Genomic DNA, 24,870 nt, shown 5'->3' on the forward strand with positions numbered 1-24,870 from the left:
TCACTAGTTTCTCACACTGCTCTGGTTTGATCTTGGTCCAGTCTCTTCCACAGTTCTGTAACTTTAGTGGGTTTCTTAGCCATTACTTTGTCGCCATGGATTTATTGTGTTTCCCAGAGATTCTCTAAGGGGTTTAGATCTGGACTCTGGGCTGGCCATTTCTTTGTTTCAATATTAGCTTCAAGGAACTGCTCCACCTGTTTTGCAGTGTGACAGGGGGCATTGTCTTGCATGAAAACTGCAGCTGATTGGAAGACAATTGCAGTGAAGGGATTGCATGTTGCAGAAGGGGGTTCACATAAAAATTTGCATTCACCCTGCCATGTAGCTGAAAACATCCCCCAAACCGTTTAGCCTGTAGATATTCTATCAAATTCTGAACAATAAAAAACAACAATATTTCATCTCATCAATCTCATCTTCAGCCGCTTATAAGGGGTCGGGTCGCGGGGGCAGCAGCTTTAGCAGGGGACCCCAAACTTCCCTTTCCCGGGCCACATTAACAGCTGGGAGATCCTGAGGTGTTCCCAGGCCAGTGTGGAGGTATAATCTCTCCACCTAGTCCTGGGTCTTCCCCGAGGCCTCCTCCCAGCTGGACGTGCCTGGAACACCTCCCTTGGGAGGCGCCCAGGGGGCATCCTTACTAGGTGCCCAAACCACCTCAACTGGCTCCTTTCAACGCAAAGGAGCAGCGGCTCTACTCCGAGTTCCTCACGGATGGCTGAACTTCTCACCCTATCTCTAAGAGAGACTCCAGCCACCCTCCTGAGAAAACACATTTTGGCCGCTTGTACCCACGACCTCGTTCTTTTGGTCATGACCCACCTTTCATGACCATAGGTGAGAGTAGGAACGAAGATTGACCTTTGCCTTCCGGCTCAGCTCTCTTTTCGGTGTGGTAGAGCGACTGCAACACCACCCCCGCTGCTCCGATTCTCGGGCCAAACTCAAGCGCCATCGTCCCCTCACTCGTAAACATGATCCCGAGGTACTTGAACTCCTTCACTTGGGGTAAGGACTCATTCCCACAAAATTTCAAGTATTTATAATTTATTCTCTAATTTCGATCTCTAGTGCATATTCTTTACTGTAGCTCTGGATTGGATATGACAAAAATATATAGTACACAAGGCTCTGTATGAGCCATAATGAGAAAAGCTTATTGCAGAGGATCTTGAATAGGGGCCTCCGAGACACCTCCGGACCCAGGGCCTATGTTCTGTAGGCTCATTCAGTAATCCATCCATACTGGTCACACATCAAGGGATGGGACAGAAGCTGATTAAAGGTTTTTATTTTAGGGCGGCACCAGCTCAGGCCGTGAGGACTTGGCTTGGGAACTGTACAAAGTAGGCTCTGGAGTATGGGCTGGTAGCTGCAGAGGTGCCCTTGAGCAAAGCACCAACCCCCCTGCTCAGGGTGCTCAGCTCCCCTCGGTTTGACATGTCTCCATTAATGCATATAGGTCCTGTTTGTGCATGTGTATATATTTCGGGCCTGTGTGTAGGCTACAACAGGGGGGAAAATTAATTCCCCTAAAGGTTTTCTTTCTTTTTTTCTTTCTAAATTTCCCCAATAGCTTACTGTACATCTTTATCACAGTTGTATATATTATATGGTATTTTAATGGAATAGGTCAAGTTTAACACGAGGCACAGGGACATATACAGATACCCTGTCTCTCTCAAAACACAGATATCAATGAATGGATCTGACATGCACAAGCCACTGACCAGTTGACCTCTCGTGCCCCAGCACCACGTGCGCGGCTGATCCTCTTTCGTCCTCCTTTCACTGCACCGGCGCGTGATCTCCATGGGAACGTTGTCACGCAAGAGGAACTGGACAAGCTGACAGTGAGCTCGCTTAAGCATGGCAGCAAAGGTACGTTTAGTTGTTACATTTCATTTTCTTCTCTTTCCGGGAAGCTGTTGTCTTGTCGGTGATGTGCCCGGTCCCGGTGTCTCCTCCTCCCAGACTCTCCACCGTTCAGGATGTCTGCTCTGAGGGCTCGTTAAATGCCCGTTAGCCTGCTAAGAGGATGTACTGGAGGTTAACACTTAACCATACGGCAATGACATTGAGGCTTTACTCTGTCGTTAGCCGGTTAGCTAGTTAATGTACAGTTGGCTAACGGTTTCTGAGTTAAACTGACTGAACTGTCATTTCAGCAATAACGCAGTCATGATACTGTTGCTGCTTTTTAATCCACGTTGCTCCCTTCAGGCCCCTTCTCCAGTTTACTGTTAGTTTAGTCTTTAAAAAAACGGATGTAGTCACAGGCAACCTTGGTTACCATCATGCTACATCCTTTTCTTAAACTGCGTGCAGGTGTCAGAAGTTGTTAGAGGCTGGAAGATGTTTTAACATGGTTGTACTGTCATGGTTTAATTTGCACTCACACATGACACTACACCAACTTCTAATCTGGATAATTGAACGGTTCTTTCCATATTTTATTTTGTTTAATGTTTAATATTAGAGCAGCAACAGCATATACGGTGGCCCTGAACTGCAAATCAAAACAGCAAATAGAAAACCCCAACAGCAAATCCAAAAAACACAACAACAAATCATAAAACACTAGGGCAACCTTAGCATCATCGTCAGCAGTGGTTTCCAACCAAGAGTTCAGGAGCCTCTAAGTGGTCACATTATAAATCGAAGGGGTTGATTAACAGGAAAGGAAAACATCACAAGGAAACACAAAACATGTTTCTGCTACTCAAAATTAAATTTGTGATAAGGTGTGAATGGTTGTCTGTCTCTGTGCGTCTCTATGTGCCCTGCAATAGACTGGCGCCCTGTCCAGGGTGTACCCGGCCTCACGCCCGATGTCAGCTGGGATCGGCTTCAGCCCCCCGCAACCCCGACAGGGATAAGCGGTTGAAGACGAATGAATGAATTACCCATTCACTTCCTTGTTTTTCCCAGAGCTTTCTAAATCTGCTGACTTTTTTTGTGACGCGACCAAGTCACACAAAGGCATACAGGCAAATACTCCTTAAAAAAGTTAATGGAATAGTTAATGACCCTTGTGATTAGAACATTTTTAATCTCTGAGATGTGTGTTCCCAAGGTCAAAAAGAGTCTCCAAACTCAAAATGATGTTAAATTTGCCCAAGTTTATTGTCGTCTTGTGTGTACAAGTATTCAAAGTTCCCAAGTTACTCAAACAATGCACAACGCAAAGTGGGGCATTGTGTATGCAAGTTGTATTCACAAAACTTCACTTGTTGTCTTTTAGGCAGTTCTGCCGAGGAGGGCTGACCCCACCGAGTTGAAAACCATTTTTGAAAAGGTAGGATTTAACCTATGTTTTATTTGTCATTTACATTTGTTTCTTCTTCTTTTTTTTTAACCAAATTCTAAGGCTCAGTGTGTGTCCTTGGTCTGTATCGGTTTTTCTCTTTACAGTATGCCAGCATCAAGAAGAATGATGAGTGCTTCATGACACCGCAGGACTTTGTGAGCCGTTTCCTTCATGCCCACACAGACACCCGTCTGTCGGACGATGCTACAAATCTGCTGGCTGGTGTGGTGGATCAGAAGAAAGATGGGTAGGTGTTCTGATGTTTCTCTTTTAATAATAATAATAATAATATAATTAGGTTTCACATACAGTATATTAAGATGCTGGTTGACTGTGAATTTGAAACAGAATTCATTTTATTTAATTAGCCTTCATTTAAGCAGGTTTGTCCTATAGAGATAAAGGATCTCTTTCAAAAGGGAGACCTGGCCAAGAATAACAGCAACACATCTATTTAGGAAGCAATAACATGGTCACATAAAACATTTGCAAACAGACAGCCTGAAATCAATAGATTTCACCATAGTTTTAAACTTATTCAGTGTTACTATGTTTTTAAGCCTAAAAACAATCTGTAGAGTGTTCCATGCAGTAGGTGCAGAAAACCTGAAAGCTTTCTTTTGCAGTGCAGTTCTGACTTTAGGAACAGTAAAATGCAAATGAAGGATATAAGCTCCATGATACAAATATAAAAAAAGGATAAATAGACAGAAATTTAACCTACCTACCTTTAACAATGGCTTTGTAAATAAATAAAACATACCAATCACTGAGGCAGAATCAACATAAAGCTGGGCATTTCAATTTTGAGTATAAAATACAATGGGGAGTGAGATACACTGTTTGTAATACATCTCAGAGCCCCATGATAAACACTATCCAGCATGTATAGACAGTTAGCTGCAGCATTCATGTACAACACATCACAATAATCTGTGACAGGTAAATATGTGAAATCCACCAATTTCTGTTTCACACATAAAGGAAAGCAAGACATGTTTCTTAAGTAAAATCTAAGTTAAGTAAAAGCTTCATTAGATTGACCTTGAAGGCTTTACTTATGGAATAACTGATATTATAAATGAGAGGTATTACCCATAAAATGATAGATAGAGGGCAAATATAGCCATAGATTTTGTTTTAGCAAATGATGAAAAAAAGAAGATCAACAACAGCGTACCTCATTGTACTGTTTGAAAATACCTCTGGCAGAAGTTACTGATCTGACTGTTAAATTGCTATGCCGAGTCTCTCTTTAAGCCGTAAATGTATCTCTTCTCATTAATATCAAGCCAACTGCTAAGTAGTAATCTTATGAAAGACTCTTATCAAAGCTATCAGCACATGTATTATTTATCACTTTGATCTGGTATGACTACCTTTCTAGTGTTATTTTGCATTTTATAAACAAATCTATGACTGAAACCTTTGGTGTAAAAATTCACAGAGGGATGTCCATACTTGAATTATATAGCAAAGAGACATCAAACCACCAAAGGCCTCTTTCAGGTGTTTCCTTCTTTGTAGATACACCCCCAATTTCACACTTACTCCTCCCCCCATCCCCATCACCCCTGTTTTTTTTTTTTTACATTAATATGTATGTATTTAATGATACATAATGATGGGTAATAAAATGTTAGGGTAAGTCAAAAAAGAAAAAAAAACACATTGCCATGGTAACCACCTGGGCTTCTACAAAGAGCAAAGTGCATATGGCTGCGTAGTTTCATGTTATTACATCTGCTTTAAGGTGTGTGTCTGTGTGTGTGTGTGTGTGTGTGTGTGTGTGTGTGTGTGTGTGTGTGTTTGTGTGTGTGTGTGTGTGCGCGCGCACAGAGGATGGTGAGATGGCGTAGTGGGGGTTTTGGAATTAGAAAAAGAGAGCAAGGCACCCACACATGCACACACACGCACACACATAGAAACACACACATGCACTGTAATTGCCCATGCTATTCAGGAGCACTCTGTTGCATTGTGTGGCTTTGTAGCAAGATAAATGGTGGCCGTGGCATCAGGGTAAATCTATTAGGAACCCATGGCCCAGGCTTTGTATCTAAACCTCATTTTGGTTTTGTGGAGGGGAATGGAAATGATATGGGGGCAAAACAGGGGGGAAAAAGTCTGTTTAGACCTAGATTTGGATGTGATTCATTTTTTTTACGGTTGACATTGTGAAGGCCTCATGATGCTCATACTTTGTGATGTGTTATTTTCCTCCTGAACTTTGATAGATAAATGATTTGTCGAGACAAAGAAAGAGTCTGGGTGATTATTCTTCAAACCTGCGTCTCATGAACACAAAACAAATGGATATAAAAAGTACAGATGCGGCGATGTCATCAGCACCCTCAGTGGTAGCTGGAAACACAAATGCATTGTTTTCCAAGCACTCATCCGTGCAAACCTTATGAAAAGAACGCGGCGCAAGACAAAACAAACCACTTTTGTGACTGTATTTTCATCCAGCTCGCCCGATCTCATGCAAATATGTTTGTGAACAATACATTTTGGTTGGTACATGAGCGTGGCATATTATGAAGCTTGTGCGACTGCTGCTGTTTTTGCGAGACAGGACTCTATTTCAACAAGATAAGTCAGGGGTAATGGATTTAGCAGGGGGTCGGATGGCAGGTAGCATGCTCGCTTACTTTTCTGTTGGAGTATATCTGTGTGAGAGAAATTTTACTTAGATGCCACTGTGTGTGAGAGTGGTTCGGTGGATATGTGTGGGGATGTAAACAGTGAAAATGCATTTGTCTGCCTCCCTGCGACTGTGTAAATCAGGGGATATAGTGACAGTTGTAACAATCTGTTATGTGGAAATCACTTTTCTCCCTCCTATTCTCGCTCGTCCCATTGAGATAGAAAGACCGATAGAGAGATACGAGCGAGAGAGAGAAAGAAAAATAGAGAGAGAGACTTTGCAAGGTTGTGATGTCTGGATTTCCAGGAATTAAGTGTTTTGTGTATGTTTGCATTGACATACAGAGCTACAAGATGGTTTGATTATCTTATTATGTCCTCTATTTGTACATTCGCTCTCCTCACTTTCTTTACACTCTCTCACATACCATAATGCACTCTGAGCTCCCTCCATTTCGTTTTGGCCCCTTACTTCCGGCTCCCTACCTTTCTGCTTCTCTATGCCTTCTTCCCTCTGATATTTCGATAGAAGCATCTGTTCAAGTGTGGAAAAAAACACTTCCCCCATAGACTCTTGGAGGTTTGAAAAAAAGGAAAAAAACTTTGTTAAGGGAGCGTGCTGGGAAAATAGCAGTCTACCAACTGCTGTGGGTATTCTGGACTTGTACTGGTGGGTGTCCACTCTTAGAAACTGAACAGATACTGGCAGCTAGCACTCATCTGTGTGTGTGTGTGTGTGTGTGTGTGTGTGGGTGTGTGGGTGTGTGGGTGTGTGGGTGCGTGTGTGCGTGTGTGCGTGCACGCTCTAGGTGGGTGGAAGGCTGTCAGTAACAATGCCAAGATGCAAGGGACAGGGGATTATCGAAGCCCCTCTAGGCCCCTCTTTCCCTCTACTATCAACGAAGGAGAGCTGTCTTTCTATCAGCCGGGCCGAACCAACACCATGCATTTATGTTACTTGTAAACAATGTTTCCAAGCCTGGTTTTTCGGTTCAGAGGAGTGTATTTAGATACCCGCTGAGAGGAGACAGAGATAAAAGCCGGGCGGACTAAGATGAGATAAAAACAAACAAAAATATATGGAATATACGGTGGCTCTTTTTTGCCAGAAAGATGCAGCGAAGACAGTTTAAATTGCATTGTATTGGCATTCAAACAAAAGCATCATTCAGCTGCCATTGATAGAAGCTACTAGAATTGAGTGTTTGTTTATGTCTTGCGCGTTACATCTCTCGTCTGATACATGTCACGGATATGTCTGTGATTGCTTAAAGATTTAACGAAATTCTGCAGAGTTAAATAAGTACACAGTACTGAAGAGATGCCATACTACAGTATCACATTAGCCCTGTCTCCGAAGTTCATCCCAGGCTGCGTACAAGGATCGGGCAGGCCTGGACACATGCCATAGCAGTTGATGGTTGGGAGATGCCGTCGGTTGATTTGATTATTGAGTGTCTCGTTGGGGTTGGGTCTGCATAGCAAAAACAATGGCTTCCCCCTCTCATGGTAATCATTTTTGCAGCCGCCATGGCGCTGCTAATCAACCATCATAAGCTTCATCCCCAGTCACAGAGCTGTGTGTAAATGCTTCGGAGTACGTGGAATGTTTCTCGTGTGTGTTATGGAGATGCCCCCTGGATCTTGTCTGGACTCCCCGCTCTAAACCATGGTCCAATCCCTTCATGATCAACAGCCCTCTCAGTTACACTAATATGCTGATTATCTACGTCTGGGAAAACACAGACGGGATGAGCAGCGTGCATGTAAATTGATGCGTGTGAAAAAGAAGAAATCTTGGAACCCCCCCCCCCCCCACTAGTGCTCGCTGAATCTTTGCACTACAGACTGTACCTGCTTAAAGTCCTTTATTAAGCTGGCTGAGGTATGACTTCTTAGTGTGCTATACATCTGTCTTAAAAGATTGATCACTATTGAAGAGGTAGATAATATTACAGCAGCGTCAGCGACAATGGTTTTGGTACTGGCTTTGTTTATTGCAGTGGATACATGTTTGCAGCAGTGTGCTTTTGTGCACCCTTCCACCTACTTGCCATCAGCGGGGCCCCGCTCTACTTGTTTAGTTAATAAAACAATTAGTCTTGCCTATGAAACGACAGCAGATTGGATTTGATTCTGAGAGAACTTTATGCTTAATTTTTTTTAGTTTCTCTGTGTTTAGGCCTCTATTTCATGGATGGTTGAAGGAGCAAATAGCATTTTTTGCAGATTCATAAAAAAATGTATCTAAACATGTGTTTCAACCCATTTTTATGATAAGATAGACTCTGGCAGTCAACTTTTAAATGTCCCTTTTCCTGGCATCCTTTTTTGAACAATACTCTTCTCGGTTTGTATATCTATACAGTATTTGTTTAGTATATAAGTACATATAAGGATGCACATACGCACCCACATACAAACCTGAAACACTCAGAGTCAAAACAAACACGTCTAAATTTCATCAGTACCATAATTAATTAAAAATGTAATCATTGCGCCCCCCCCCCCCCCCCCCCCCATTTCTCCATACTCCCCCCTTGGAAATTGAAATAGGTTTAATAGATGGATGCTCGGGGACCACTCATTAGCTCTGACCCCTCCTGTAATTATCAGAGCCATTTGTGATTTTCATAATGGACTTGTGGCAACTGTGACCAGGGCCTAAATAAAGGCTAGACTGCGTGGTCCAGTTCCCCACAGCAGGACTCCCCCATGGGAGCTCTCAGTGGGTTCACACAATAGCGATGTTTATGTTTATTTTTTTCTTGTTAATGATGTATGTGGGCATTTGTATTACTATGGAGAGAGGAGATATAATGGTATTTAGCAAAACACTGACAAACTTGGAAAGAGACGCAGTGGTATAATTAGAAAACTAATCTGTTGTGTTTACTTTCAGCTCATAACTTGGGACAAATTTGTTCCCCGTTTTAATTTTGTTCCACCTTGGCTTCTCTTGACTTTGACTCTTAACTCCGTATTGTATTACATTTATATTGAATAGAATTATATTTCCTAAAGTGGCTCCAAACTCCCTCCTCATATGTCTACTTGTTTAAAATGGCACACTAAAATATAAACCTTCATATTTAATCATTCTCTTTCTGTTGGTGTAAAGTTGGCTCGCTCTATACCAGCTGCCAGCTCAGACTGGGAACACACACTGAGCTTTTTAAATTGTTTTATTTTCTTGCTGTCACACTCAATGAGTTTATGACATTATGTATGGAATAATAGACTACTGGATAAAAGGCCTCTTGAATTTCACGTAGCACAGATGGATTGGTTGTCTTAGTGTGCTGGTTTGCCACTGTGTGGCAGTAATTATAATCGAGTTTTTAGTTTAATGCAGTGGTAAAATAGCTTGTTTTAATTTAATATTTAACTTTATCAGTGCAACTTAGGTTAAGGATTTTATGTATTATATGACTAAATACATATCAAAGACTCTGTGTCTCACAGTCTCACACCTTTAACAGCTGATTAAGTATTTATACAGGAGGCTTAAAACATGAATACCACATTAATAAATCACAAATGACAACATTAACCAGTCTCTCACAGTCTTCCTGTACCTATCCTCTTTCTTTCTACTCTTCTCTCCTTTCTCAGGTTGATCTCATTTCAAGAGTTTGTAGCTTTTGAGTTGGTGCTGTGTGCCCCAGACTCCCTCTTCATGGTTGCCTTCCTGCTGTTTGATAAAGCAGGCAACGGAGCGACCACTTATGGTAAGTAACTCTGCCATACACGGTAGGTGCTGTTAATGTGCTCTACAAGAGACCTGGAATTATGCACCGATCTTTGAAGAGTCACTTAATTTTCATGGAGAAAACGTCTTGCTCATTTTCAAATATTGGTACTATGGCATTTATCATTTTATTTATCAGCACTTTTCTTGGAGCATTGTTTTCACATATATACTGTAGGCTTTTACCCTTTTTCCCTTTATTTAATCTCTCTTTAAAAATCAAGAGAACTCTGTCATACTACCTCTTGTGTTCTTAGTGGAGATAAGATGCATATTCCAACTTCATAAAAAATAAGTTTGATTTTTAAAGATTAATTACTCTTAAAGTTCAAGTCCCAAGTTTCATTTAATACATTTAACAAAGACGTGTTCCGTTAATCATGACAGAGCACTGAGCATGTTGGTCAATGGATGGTAAAGGGACTACTTATATGGCGTCTTTCTAGTATTCCGACCCCTAAAGGCGCTTTTACACTTCTTGACACATTCACCTTTTCATGCACACATTGATATGAGTGATGGCAGAGGCTGCCATGCAATGTGTCACCACCTATGCTCATCATGATCTAATCTAATTATTCAGACAAACATTCATGTACCAATTTGGGGTTCAGTATCTTGCCCAAAGATACTTCGACATGTGGACTGGAGGAGCCGGGGATCGAACCGCTGCGCTTCTGATTAGTGGCCGGTGCGCTCTCCTGAGCTACAGCCACCCAGGTTCTTCTTAAACATACCATTGAAGAAGTTTTCATGCAAACTCTTTGTTTATTTATGTGAGGGTCTGACCTCGGCTCATCTATTCTGTTATGGTTGCATCCACAAACAAAAATACTGTATGTCGTGCTGTATCTTGTCTGTAAAAAAAGATAAGGTTAGGTTTGGAGGTGGAGAGGGCTGGTAGCAAATAAAGGTTGGAGATGAACATGGAGGAGGGGTGGGTGTGCATGATTGGCACCATTACTCTGATGCCTGGAAGCGCCGAGGTGAAAAGGGAAGACATTTGTACTCGTTGCTTATTTCACATTTGCCTAATTGATTTAAACAAGTCTAATGCCAGCCTTCTGTAGGTGTGCGAGGCGTTAGCACATTAGGCTTGATTTGAAATGCAGTGCACACATCCCGCTCGCAAACAGGGAAGAGTAAGTGAATTTCATTTTAATTGTTGCTGTCGACAGGGTGCAAGATCATTGCGGGTGATTATGTATGCACATATGTAAATTTTCATATTTAAAAGGATCAATTAGAATGACGTTGTCTTGGTGGCAATTAAAAGGTCTGCTGTTTTTCTGCGTCTCCTAAAGGTTAATGAATATCCCAATGCCGGTGAGTTATGAGACTTGCATGCAAGTGGAAAATTGCAAGAAAAACATACCACACATCATGCCATGCAAAACAAAAACTACAGTGTCTGCCACTTGTGCATCGGGCTTCCATTTCACCAAAAGCAAACAACTTGTGACTTGGATTATACACTTGTCAAAGTTGCTTTATTGTGATACATTACAGAATTGTTTTTATTTTCTCCCTTGCTCCTTTCCCCCCCTTGGATTAAAGAACCTCACAAAGGCACAACATTCAGAACAACCTTCTTTATTACCTAATAAAAACATTAATAGTTGAAGCTTACAACACATTAAAGGCCCATTTGTTTTCTTAATAAATAAATGCCTGTATTCTGACTTCTTTTCATTTCAATTTTTCTATAAAGCCATTTTTTATTGATAATAACCTGAGTAATTTCTGTAAAGTACAGGCAGCACAGTGCTCTGAATTCTTAGCACTTAAAAAAATAAATGTGTAATTTGGTGGAATGTCGAGTTCATAAAAATTGCAGTGTAACATGGCATATGAAATGCAGTTGTGCCTCAGCCAGAAAGACAAAAAAAAAAGAAAAAACTAAAGAGGACTGAGTGTTGACAGGTCTATAAAAGCTGATAATATAAACGTCGGGCTCTGGAGCGGCCTCTCCTTTAAAGAGTTAAAGGCTGTATATTTATTGCCTCATTAAAGTGTAAAAAAAACAATGCACAAGCTGTCTTCCTTCAGAAAGTAAGGCTGAGCTGAAGTAAATATCACCTTTCTCTTTCTCTCTTTTTTCCCCTCCCTGTCTGTCTTTATAAAAAAATTGTTTCTTTCCTCTTTTCCTTTCTCCACTCGTTCAGCGGCGGCTTGTTTGGTAATAAGAAACAGGTCGCTCTATTGGTTTGTTTTTGTTTCTTTAGTAAGGCTGTAATTTAGGACTCATGTTCAGTGTCTCTCCTCTCCGCTGGCTGCAGAGGCTTAGAGGGTTCAGGCAGAGGAACATAAGTGAGAAGAAAAGGCTTTCCTTCTGAATACACAGCTCAAACAAGTTCTGCCATGTGTCATTCAAGACTGATTTAGAGTTGAGGGACTTAAGTCTCAATCAGAACAGTATTGTGTTCTGGAGATTGACGTTTGGCTTTTTTTTTTTTTAAGTCACAGACATTTTTTTCCCCCTAAATCAAATAATTACTAACGTTAACCACAAGATAGGAAACACATGCCATTTGTTAAGACCTGACTCACAACACTTTGTAACCACAGATCATAGGTCTTTATTAGAGCAAACTAAAAGAGGAAGAAGTATTTGATAATTGTTTATTATGAAAACATGAACATCCAGAGGGGAGAATATGCAGAGGATTTTAATGGCGGTGGAGGTCTTATACGGTACATGGTTAATGTATGGTCATTATCCTTAAAAGTGAGCTGTAATATGTACTGTCATTCTATCATTTTAAAGGATTTAAAGAAAAACTGTTTTGTTTAAACCTCATTACATCTTGATTTTTTTTCAAATTGACTTTATTTACATAAATCAACAGGAAATCAGTGGTAGATTCTAACTAGGTACATTTCCTCATTACTTCCATACCTTACCTTACATTTTATGTTACTTATGTAATATGGTTGAAGATGTGCGACTTGCAAAATTATACTTACATATCAATGCACAAGTAAAAATCATCCACTGATATAATATGTAACAATCACATGGCGGCATGTCTCCTAAATATTAGGCTCCCATGCAATGAAGCTGCGATCTCAATTACGTTTCAAGGGGAAAAGGACATGATGATCATGAATTAGCTTCCAATCAAAGTCTGCCAAAGTCTGTGAAAGGAGGACGGCGGGGCGGATGGATGGGTCAAACAAACATACAAAATAAAATAACATACATAACATAATAATGTCACAGTTATGTTGTTACTATGATTGTTCAAATACTTCCTCCTCTAATTCTGCTACACTGCCATTTGGACTTGCTGCAGCTTGTTATCAGGCTGTCAAATGCAACTTTTCATCATTCAGTCGTTATTAGAGCAGCATCTTATCTCTTTTTGTCTCCTCCGCAGAGGATGTGAAACAGGTCTTCAGTCAGACCACCATCCACCAGCACATCCCCTTTAACTGGGACTGTGAGTTCATACGGCTGCACTTTGGCACGAAGATGGACAAACAGCTCAGCTACGGAGAGTTCACCCAGTTTCTCCTGGTAGGTTTCTGATATGTAATCATATTCTTTGTGTCTTCATTTTTTCTCTCTGTCTTTATGTGTTACTGTATTTTTGAGTCCTTTCTGTCGGTCTGTCTTACATCCATTATCCACTGACCATCAGTTTATTGAGTCAATAAATCTGTATCAACCGATTTATTTGCTTGTACACATTGCCTTATCCTCACACATTGTTTACAGGCTGTTCATACAATGCCGTCATCTACCGTCACTTAGATACTTATCTTAGCTTGGCCAGACGAATGTAGACACTCACAGGTTTCCCCGATCCCTCTCAAACACAGCCCTCCATATTGACCAGATTAGTCATTAATGAAACACTAAGGTTATGTATTTGGGATATATTTTTTGGCATTTGTTTTCCATTAGCTGACGTACACCTAGCATTATTCCACTCCACCCACTCTGAAGCAGGTAGAGACAAAGTTCTACCTCCATAAATAGTATAACTGCAATATTCCTAGTGTATTTGTGGCGTGTGAGCCATTTTCCAATATGATGTCTAGACTTAAATCAGGACTGAGCAGGGAGAGGCGGTGGCGGGGGTAGGAGAGAGGGCCTGAGCTGTGCCAAGTTTGCATCCACACTCACCATGTATCTGAATGAGCTTTTTATATTACACTTAACTTAGACCAGATGGCTTACACACAGTGGGCAGCAGCGCACGGATATTGGGACATTGTTATATGTGCGTGCGTCCCTGGGTGTGTGTTCGAACATACAGTATGTGAGTCTATACATACGTGTGGTTCTGTGCGTGTTTATCTTACTTATCTGTTTTACTCTATGTGTGAGCATGCAAGGATCTGTGTTTATGCCGGCATTTGTGTGCGCATGAGTACAAGACTGTGGCTAGTAGACGCTGTACTTTTCATTGACAGCGTGCCCAGTCCTTTCCCAGTCAGTCACTCAGTGGTTTCCAGCTCCCATTGCTCAATATGAAATGCACATTTCTACAGGGTCTTAAAAAGTATTAAAAGTTGATAAATCAATTGAGCAGCAATTAATGCCCTAGCTTCAATATGTATATGCGTCCAAAATGGTTGTAGATAAAGTTGAATAGAATTATTGTGTGGACGCGTATGAGTCTGTGTAGTTTATTTATGGAATCCTTCAAGATTTGAAGTCATCTGAAAAGAACAACCATGCACGCTTGCTGCTGTCTGACCCACCGGTTGAAGGCTACTTGAAAACGTTATAGGTCTATTTACACCTGGATGTTAAACTACCTAACAAATGGACGAATGCAATTTTTCAGACAAATGGTTGGAGGACCATAATAATAGCAATATTAATAAACCATTGATAACTTAGTCTCTCAATTCATTCCCTTGTACTTTGTTCACACCCTGTCTATTTAAATCATGTTGCAGTGATACAATGGCCCAAGGAGTTCTAACAAAAAGACGGTTCAGTTGTGCTATCTTTAAATGTGTAGTAAATGTAAGTTAAAGTGTGTCACTGATTTAACCAGTTAGAACTCAAAGTGGCCCGTTAAGGCTCTCTGTATTTGATCATTTCTTGCAGTTTTTTGGGGATATTTGACAGATAATTTATTTAAAGGTCCATATTGTACAAAATTTGTTTTTTTTATTATAAAGCAGGTCGAGGTGCTATATAAATACTGTCAAAGTATCAAAATGCTCAATCAGAGAAATGCACACAGCCCTAATCAGAAACTGTGTCTTTAAACAAACTGTGAGGACTTCTGTACGGTTGTGATGTCACAACTATACTTTATATAGGTAGAAAGTACCACTACAGTGCTGTTACAGTCATTCCTTGGTAGCAATGGCGGTGCAGAGATGCACAGATGAGGAAGACCTGTAAACACTGAAAGATCAGAGCAGACTGGACTTTTACTGGAAGGGGGCTTAAAGAGACAGGCTCTAAAATGGAGCGTTTCAGGCAGAGGGTGAATTCATGTATATTCAGAAAGCATGACAGCATGAGAAAAATAATGTGTTTTGTGTTGTTTTTTGAACATGTTGTAGAAACCCAAGTATGAAACTGAAAATAAGCATGATAACAAACTTTAATGTGGAAATATCGTCTTTTCCTCTTTTATCACTTCACCTCCCCTAATATTCATTAAAAGATTATAATAATATGATAAATATGTTATCTTGAGATGTCTAATGCTATCTTGGGCTCTAAGTGTGTCACATTAATAGGACATGTTAATATCACTGTGATGGCATATTACTTACTGCAATTACAGTACTTGGGTACAAGTAAAATTCAGGTGTTGGCAGTTGACTCTTTCAGTGTGTTATCAGTGACTCCAGTGATTAATGACAGGGCAATTAGGAAAGGTACCACAACATTTCCTGAACCAGAATCTAAACCTGTGCAATTACTAGATACTTTGTGATTGCACTACTACCCAATGCTGTTATGATACTTTTGTTAACAGGCAAAGCAGTCGTAAATGTCAGCTGGAAAAAACATACCCTCTGCAGCTTTAAAAGTTGTCAGAGTTGTGAAAACCAACACACTTTCACACACACCGTATTCTGAATATTTTTCAGTTGTTTTTATAATTTCCTACCGCACCCTCCCCCACCCCCCAAGAATGTTCCCATCCTTTATTTCCTCCTCTTCCTGCCATACATACATGTGTTTATTGTGTTTTTCTGCCATTGTAACCACGCCACTGCCAGATGCTCACAAGATGGGATTATCAGGGAAAACGTTTGCGCCGCATATTTCTCACAAGGGCTCTCTCTGGCCAATTACTGTCTTGATGGAAGCCAGAGATTCTCACCAATTACATGCATTTTTCCCGTCTCACGCGTGGACGCCGGCCAAGGCTCAGCTCGCACTGTCAGCATGGTGTTGTATCTGGCAATGGTATTACCGATGTCCAGAGAAGTGGCACATAGTAGCCCATATTATAAATCCTCGCAAGTAAAGGGCTTGAATTACATTGAGGGGACACCACATGTCCCACTTCTTTCCTAAGCACTTTAAAAAAGTGAATATTTGGCATTGCTCAGATTTTAAAAGTCCCAATTACATGTTTGACTCTCCCAAGAATCAGCGGGTAGCCCTTAACATCACGGTGTAGTGGGCTCACTGGCACATGTAAATGGGCAGTTGTGCTTAAGCTTCTCCTTGTATAGCTTTAGCCCTCTACTGATGAGAAGCAGAGATTGGCAAAGAGAGATGCAATCCCCCTCCACTCATATCTATTGTTTAAGTTTTGATGAGCCATTGAAAACAAACAGAGGTGGCTTGTCATGTGTTTTTATTCTCATCCAAGGACAATTAAAGCCACTGCAAATGCCTCCGCGGTTTCTTGCTGGCTGTCTTAAGCCCCCAGCTCTACGTCTCCTGCCTCGCTCCCTCACTCTCTACTCTCCCAAATAAAAACCATGTCCCTGAAACACTCATACAGTTGCAACAAGTTAAGGTTTTAAGAGGCTGAGACTATAAACTGCTCCATCCCCTGGACCACAGTTGTTTTCTTGCTCTGTGTGGTTGGTGTGTGGCTTTTCAGACTTTTTTGACTTGTCCTGAGACACAGGATGACATTTTTCTTCATTTACAGATGGACACAAACACAAAGATACGTACTCACCCTTATTTTTGCACATCCTAAAAGTCACACATACAAAAACATTATCTTCTTCACTTTCCCTTTTTTTGTTTTGACTTTAAATATCCAGTTCTCCTCCTCCCTTTCCTCTTCCCAGTTTGTTCGACAACAAAGTGTTTTGACCTACTCACAGCCATCCAGAGAAATGAGTCACGACACTCAGGATGCTGACACCAAAATATCTTACCATATTTACTTTGGGACTGTTTACCTGTGTCAATCTCTTCGTTTCCTTGCCTTCCACTCACTTATACACTTTCCAGAGCCCCTGCTGTGCTCATAGGTGATACTGACACATGGCTGCTACATTTGCTGTTTTTGCAGATCTGGCTCTTTTGTTGCTATGTCTATTCTTACTCCCCTTCGGTCTCCACTCAGCTTTGTGTAAATGTCACTCTTCCCCAGTCGTTTCTCTTGGGTGCTGCACATTTAGAGTTCGATCAGTTATGCTGTCAGTGTATCACTCAAATTCAACACAACAATAAGTCATAGCCTCATAAGGTTTTGTATTGTGGTAATACCCCTTCTTTGAGTTCCATTTATAACAATAACATCTGAATCAATCAATTGAATAATGCCATGCATGTTCACGATTTAATCAGTCCCCCTGTCACACTTTTTCTCTAACGTGTGTGGCTTGAAAACGAATGTCCATTCTTCCTGGACAAGTTGATAATTGTTTGCTGTAATCTGAATTAATAACAGACTTATTGTACTAACACTGCTAGCCAGTACTTAGTTTAAGAAACATCATTCAAGAATCATTTTTGTTGATGATTCTGCGTTTACACTAATGTTGACAGATTTTCATTCTTTATACTTGTTCCTGCTAGGTATAGCTAGATATAATCTTTTCTTTGGATATTTATGAGATCATATGTGTAATAAACAGGATAACATAGAATGATCAGGTCATTACTAAAAAAATCAATCATTTGACACAAACTATTTATTTTATTGAGTTTATCAATTTATAAATGGTCCTCCATAGAAAGCATTCATAGCAATGGTTTGTTATTCATCGCAGTTGTCACTGTAGAATGCAGTAATTGACCAATCAGAATTGAGTATTTAACAAAGCTGTGTAATAAACAAACTTAATATTTGAGTTGAATGGTGGCCTTTTAAATAGAGAAATATTTCATACTCTTGTACTACTTGCACGTTGAGCTACAACTAAGGATTTTTTTTGTAATATCAATTGATGATTACACTGATTCTTTTTTTGTATTCAAATAATTAAGTATTCAGTTAATCGTTTTGAGTATAAAATACCAGCAAATAGGGAAAAATGCCAGATGAGATTTCTTATCGCCATGCATGGGGACATTCAAATTGCTTGTTTTATCCAACCAAGAGTCCAAACCCTTAAATATATTCAGTGTACTATCACATAACCAAATGAAAAGCAACACACTTCTTTTGAGAAGTTAAAAAAATGATGCTGTCATTTTTGTTACATTTCTGTCAATCCATTAATTGACTAATGGTGTCAGTTATAATTGCAAAAGAGGATCCAGAAAAGCTCTTGAAAACTCTTTCATGGATGTTTTAGTTGAGTAAACGCATTGGTATGTACTTAAAAGTAAGTAAGCATGAATAGCTCATTTAGTTAGTTGGTATTGTTTCACTACATGTCGGAAACTCCATGAATAGAAGAATAGATCTCATGATTTCTTTCCCCATTGATTTTCTTCACCCTGAAGGCCATGATACACTACAAGTGAGTCAACAGCCAAAGCAAATAGTTTTAGCTTGCTGCCCTCAAGCTTAGGGCTGCTTTTCACAATGACTCTTTGTGGATTATTATTGTTCTGATATTCCTATCTTTTGGGCAACCAAGTTTTTTTTGTTGTAAGACAGAGGAAGCACTGGTTGCTGCGGTTTATTTACAGCCTCTCACTGCAGACCTGTGGTTGCAGGTACCGATAATGGCTGCTAATTTCAAAGGCCTTGTGGGATGTGTCCCCACCACAGCCTGCTGTTGTCCCTGTGGACCTTTGTGTGTATGTGTTTGCAAGAAGAGAGACAAAGTGAGCAGTTGGACGATTAGCTGTCTTGCCTGTGTGTGCACGTCTGTGTGTGCGTGTATGTTTGTGTGTTTCTCCCTCAAGTCGGTTTAATGGGGATTTGGGGAGGGTGTGAAAAGCCCAAGCGACACCTCAAAGTAGGCAAGCCGCTATTGGGAGAGGAGGCGAGCGTGTAGCCTGGACAAACGCTGGCTCCCTTGTAACTGAGAGGGGGAGACGGCACCAGGGGGCCCATCAAATCAAATGCTGTGTTTTTATGCAAACGTGTTTATACGAGTGACTTTATGTGGATTTTAATTTATGAAGGCAACTTAAAGAGGTGTATGACCCACATATGTGTTCAATAATACACATTTACTGTATGAGCCGACTTCCCTTTTTTCTTCTCTCCACTCCCTTTCACAGGAGATGCAGCTGGAACATGCGCGGCAGGCTTTTATCCAGCGGGACCAAGCCCACAGCGGCTCCATCTCAGCCCTGGACTTCAGGGACATCATGGTCACCATCCGGCCGCACATGCTCACATCCTTCGTGGAGGAATGCCTCGTGGCGGTGGGTTTTTTGTTTGGCTCTGCGGCATCTCTCTCCCATTTGTTTTACTGCTGTCCACAAGAGCCAAAGTCAGGCTGGTTAAAAATAGCGAAAATGTTTACTGATGTTCACCTGGGAGATGTGATACTGTCATTATATGATGAGAAAACATTGTACAAATAGGGTGGACTTTATTCAGCAGCGCCTAACTCATACATTAGGTAACTGCAAGACTGTGATCATTTAATTTCACATCAAAGCCGTGATTTTTATCAGGTGCTTATACATCTATATTCATCAAGTGTTAGTAGTGTTCTGATCGAGTAATGTATCTTAATATTTAACGAAATCTTTGTATGACCAAATGTAAGATGATTTACGCTTTGCTGTTTCAGAAACAAATACAATGTTAAGGAGTGCTTATACATAATACTTTATAAGCAATATTTGCCAAAGATTCAGTTGCTTACGTCAGCTATGAATGCAAGCAACCTAATGTAACTCTATTCTCCATAAAAGGGTTAGAGGCAAGGCTGTTTTCTTCCATCTCACTACCTCTTTCTGGTCTCTTCTCTTCCCTGAGTTCCTTTCTTTCTCTCACACTCCCACAACCAAACACCGTGGCTTTCTCTTTCCCTCCAGCTGTCCATCTCTCATTTCTTCCTCTTCACCTTTTCTGTCACCTCTCATCTGTCCTCTCTCTCTTTTTTTCTCCTTCCCTTCATTTTACCCACCCCCACCCCCCCTCTCTCAACCGCCCCTCTTTCACTCCCTCCCTCCCTCCCCCGTGTCTCTTTCTCTCTCCCAACATGTCATTAAGTCTAACCTCTCTGGCAGTGTCAAAGCCAAGCAGGCCAGCTGAATGGGAAGATAGAGACAGAGATAGATGGAGACTGGGGCTTTACAGTCCATCATCTTTGCCTGTGTGTTTGTGCGTGAGCAGCTGTGCGTGTGTACTCCTATTTGTTTTGAACTCTGAGATGTTTGTCTTTTTTGTGTCTTGTCTTTTCTTTACGTATGTTAGTGTTTTTGTTGCGTGTGTGTGTGTGTGTCTTCCCTCTGTGTCCATGTCTTGCCCCATTTTATAAACACCTTGTAGACTCTGTCATTTTGTCTGCTGTGTTTACCTCACCGACCAGACATCTTGGTGTGCTGTTAGTAAACTCTCTCTCTCTTTCTCTCTTGCTCTCTCTCTCTCTCTCTAACACACACACACACACACACACACACACACACACACACACACACACACACACACACACACACACACACACACATACACACATATAAAAAAAAAAAAACCTTAAACACTGCAGACATATTAAAGGCGGTATCATGGCAGAACACAAACAGTGAAACGGCAACCTTTAATTCACTCAGTAAACATGGCAAATGATCAGTGCCACACTTTTTTCACCCAAATAGTGTTCTCCTCTCCCCTCCTGTGTTGGATGTCGTGGGAAGATCCATGCCTATAGGCTCATAGATATGAACAGATACAAAAGTGTCTTTCTGTTAGGGCAGTTTCACCCAAGCCAGAGCTTCTCCCCCTTGTAGCAAGCAGTGAGCCGCAAGCAACCTTCCTGACTGTGTCTGTAAAGCAAACAGTGCCATCTAGTGAAAGGAAGCTCTACGTTTTCTATTGCCTCAACCCTCAACACTGTTAAGCTTTTCAAGACTCATCTCATACTCTGGCTTAAGCTGCCCAAAACAGGCAACAACATTTATGAAATGTTCTCGAACAAGCATGTCTAAACGGAGAGCAGTCTGAGCTGCTCTGAGAGGCTGATGTGATAAAGATGGGATTCTGTTTCACATAAAATAGTTTGTGTGCAGTCTGGAATGTCCTCAAGAGCCTTTTACCTTTTTTTATTTTCTGTTCTTTTATCACTTCCTCCACCTCATAAAGAAAGTTAATTAAACTCCCTGAGAGTGTTCGTTGTATGATGGAAAAAGTAGTGGTTGAAACAGGTTTACTTCTCCCTGTGGAGCGATGGTTAAGGGGAACGTTGATTAACCAGCGGTGTGTGTCAAGATTTCCTCTTGATGTGTGATGTTTTAGTATATTTCTGTCTTTCACATAATCATAATATATGAATGCATTCATTACGTTTGAATTGTAGTGCAACTGTATGTGGTATTGTCTGATTTTATTGCATGTTAAAACACGTGTCTCTGTCCTTGTCCAGGTTGCGGGCGGCAGCACAACTCATCATGTCAGCTTCTCATACTTCAATGGCTTCAACTCGCTTCTCAACAACATGGAGCTGATAAGAAAGATCTACAGCACCCTGGCTGGCCACCGTCGAGACGTGGAAGTCACCAAAGGTACACAGGGAGGAAAAAAACACACATAAACTCATAGAAAAAAAGCTATGTTAACACAGGCAGCCAAAAATCCTTATATATGCAAAATATACACTCACATGCAGTGATGCTCCCTGTGATGGACAGCAGCATACACCACACACACTTCCAAAACAAATGTGAGCATGTACTGTATATGCTCGGATGCACAAACTGACTAACAACACATGCAGTATTAAACGTGTTTTGCAGATAATGTATTTACGTCTTTGTGTGCTGAGGGTGGAAACGGGTTTTTGTTTGTTTTTTCTTCCTTCCCAGTGGCATTTAAATGGGCATGCTGGATCTGACCCAGCACACGTACTGCATACCCACAATCCCTGATGGAGCCTGTCTTGTCTATTAGACATCCTGGCACTGATCTGAGGACCACTTTTCTTTGTACTGGCATGCATTTTGGTTGATAATTACATTTTTAATTCTTCAAAAAAACAGACAAAAATGAAGAATGCTTGATTTAAAAATGAGGTGTGTTGTCTTACCCTGTAGATCAATGTGCATGTTAAATAGTAAAAAAATATTTTATACGCTTTTCCTTAGCTCTATAATTTCAATTACTGTAGAGGAAAGATGTAAAGCTAAAAGGTGATGAAAATGTATTCATCAAGGTATTATTATCTATTGATCCAACAGCCTTTTTTAAATAGATATTTTCTCTATTTCTCTCTGTCTCCCATGATTAGTTTCTTTAAATCCTTATCTCTCTCACTTGCTTGCCCCACTTGCTGTCTCTCATTCCTTTCCTCGGTACTTGGCAGGAAGCCCAGTTAGCTTTTCTCTGTCTCTTTCTTTCTGACTCCCTCACTCCGGCTCTGGTCGTCTTTAAGAAACCCTTCTGACCTCTCTCCACATGGCCAAGGGCCACCAGTGTAGCCTTATGATGCTATCTGAAGCCTTATCAGGGGTGTGGACCATAGCTGACCCAGACCAAGAGCCCATACACTCCCCAGGCTGTTCCCAGCATGGGTACAACGAGGCTGGGCTTGGCTCGACCGGTGGTGGCCCGTAGCCAGCCAGACCTCCACAGCCACCACCCATCCACCCTCCACTCCCTGAGTCATTAAGGCCTCCTCTGGGACTGCAAGTGCTCGGCTCCATGTACCACTGGCTGGTCGACAAACACATACTGTACACACACACCCGCATGTATCAAGTGAGTGCGTATTTTGGAGCACACTATTTCAAACATTTCTCACATACACGCAAGCATTCAGATTCAGATTAACACAGCCAAGCATGCACACATGCGTAATAATCCTGATTGGTTCCGTATGTGCAACAAGGCCACTGTTTTGCCTTTGGGACGCCATTACAGTGCTTAACGCCTACACAACAGTGTGTGCACATGTGTGTGAGCGTTTGTGTGGGTATGTGCACAGGAGACCTTTACAAATCACCTTTTATTGAGCACCACGAAGCAAATCATGACTGTGCATCTTTGTGGACAGGTTATATTCTGATGTGTGCTGATGAAAAGTGTTGAAACTGTAAATGCAGCTTTACTGGATAGTGCCAGAACTTCTGAATGTCCTCCACCACACCAAAGATTGTTGCAACAAACTTTGTACAGACATCCAGTGTCCCCTGAGGATGAATTCTACCCCCTAACCCTTTGTCTAGCGCCACCTGCAAGAGTTTCACACTCAGGTTTTGAGTGAAATATCTCAACGAGTATTGGATGGATTGCTCTTAAATGTAGTGAAACATTCATGTTCCCCTCAGGATGAATTTTAACAACTTCGGCGATGCCCTTAATCTTCCTGTAAGCCACTATCAGATCAAAATGTAATTCCTTTTATTCAATACTTTTGTTTATGAACAAATACCTGCAAAATTAATTTAATTCCATAGCCACAACTGTCCTTTTTATTACGGTGGTAATTGCTGAATGTTAGCATGCTAACATGCTCAACTAAGGTGACATACATTACATCTGATAACAACAACATCTTATAATTGTCATTGTCAGAATGTTAGCATTTAGCTCAAATCACCGCTGTGCATGAGTACAGTCTCACAGATCTACTAGCATGGCGGTAGACAGTTTTATTTTAACTCACCTTTCTGTAACAGCATTTTATTGCTTGTCCCTTTTACGTTTTGCTTGTATGTGTCTTTTCTTTTTCAGCCCATTTGCAATGTACTTTGTAATTGTTTTCACAAGTGCTGTACAATTAACAATTAATATTATAATACTCCATTAGGCACCCATTAATAACAAAGCACCAAAGGAAGTTTAATTTTAACAACTCTGTGATATCTAGCTTTCTAAATGCTCTTACGTTGTTAAGTGCCAGTCTGGAATCGCCTGCAGCTATGTCCAAACAGATTTTTACCTTACATTTATTTTTCCTGATCCTCCGTCAGTTTGACAATCTGAGGTTTGTACCAAGGAAAGTGGACATAAATGTATGTTCTGCTGACTGCTGCACACATTTACCTATAACTTACATACTGTATATACTGTCAAGGAACTATGTATGACAAGTCAGTTATGTGGGACTTATCTTTTTAATGTTTCATGGGCTACACCTTCTCTCCACTTCACAGAGAGGCAGATAATTAATATATAAAATAGAGTTCACTTTGTGTGTATACTGGTGACTATGGGCTAAAGGTTGACAGATTATCCGCATTGTGATCTGTGATCCACCAAGACAGAACTGTGTGTGTGTGTGTGTATATTTGTAAATATGCTCTCTCACATGCTTACGAGCATTACCTGCATGTACCCATGGATATGTGTGTGCGTGTGTGGGAGAGAGAAAGAGAGCATGCCTCAGGGGTAAGCTGAGCCTCGGCGGGGTGAATGGCTCCAGTGTAGGAAGACTTTGTCACAACCCCAGCCTGCTGCTCTTTGAATAAAGCAGGTCAAACAATGCTGACTCCTCCACTGTAAGCCAGCCTACAGTCAACCTGTTCTTTATTCCACCAACAATAGACCAGGTCTTAAGTTACAGCATACTAAAACTGCCTCAGAAGAACTCTTGAAGTCCATAACTTTGACACTTGCAAGTTCCAACCAAGCCACAGAAGCTTTAGGTAAAAATCATCACCATTAAACAGCGCAACATTTTAAATAGCAAC

At 40.9% G+C, this 24,870-nt stretch overlaps 1 protein-coding gene across 1 annotated transcript in view; it reads left to right on the forward strand.

The window, feature by feature from the left end:
* Positions 1 to 1,872: 1,872 nt before the first annotated feature.
* slc25a13 (solute carrier family 25 member 13) overlaps positions 1,873 to 24,870 on the forward strand; it is a gene marked incomplete at both ends in the record, with an annotated part of 47,833 nt that continues 24,835 nt past the window's right edge. Inside the window, 7 exons of the mRNA XM_083926016.1 lie at positions 1,873 to 1,884; positions 3,248 to 3,301; positions 3,418 to 3,560; positions 9,578 to 9,693; positions 13,094 to 13,233; positions 19,291 to 19,437; positions 21,606 to 21,744. Of these exons, the coding sequence (XP_083782142.1) occupies positions 1,873 to 1,884; positions 3,248 to 3,301; positions 3,418 to 3,560; positions 9,578 to 9,693; positions 13,094 to 13,233; positions 19,291 to 19,437; positions 21,606 to 21,744 (751 nt within the window). The remainder of the gene's footprint in view (positions 1,885 to 3,247; positions 3,302 to 3,417; positions 3,561 to 9,577; positions 9,694 to 13,093; positions 13,234 to 19,290; positions 19,438 to 21,605; positions 21,745 to 24,870) is intronic.

This window comes from Echiichthys vipera (assembly GCF_963691815.1).
Source record: "Echiichthys vipera genome assembly, chromosome: 13".
Taxonomy (NCBI): Eukaryota; Metazoa; Chordata; class Actinopteri; order Perciformes; family Trachinidae; genus Echiichthys; species Echiichthys vipera.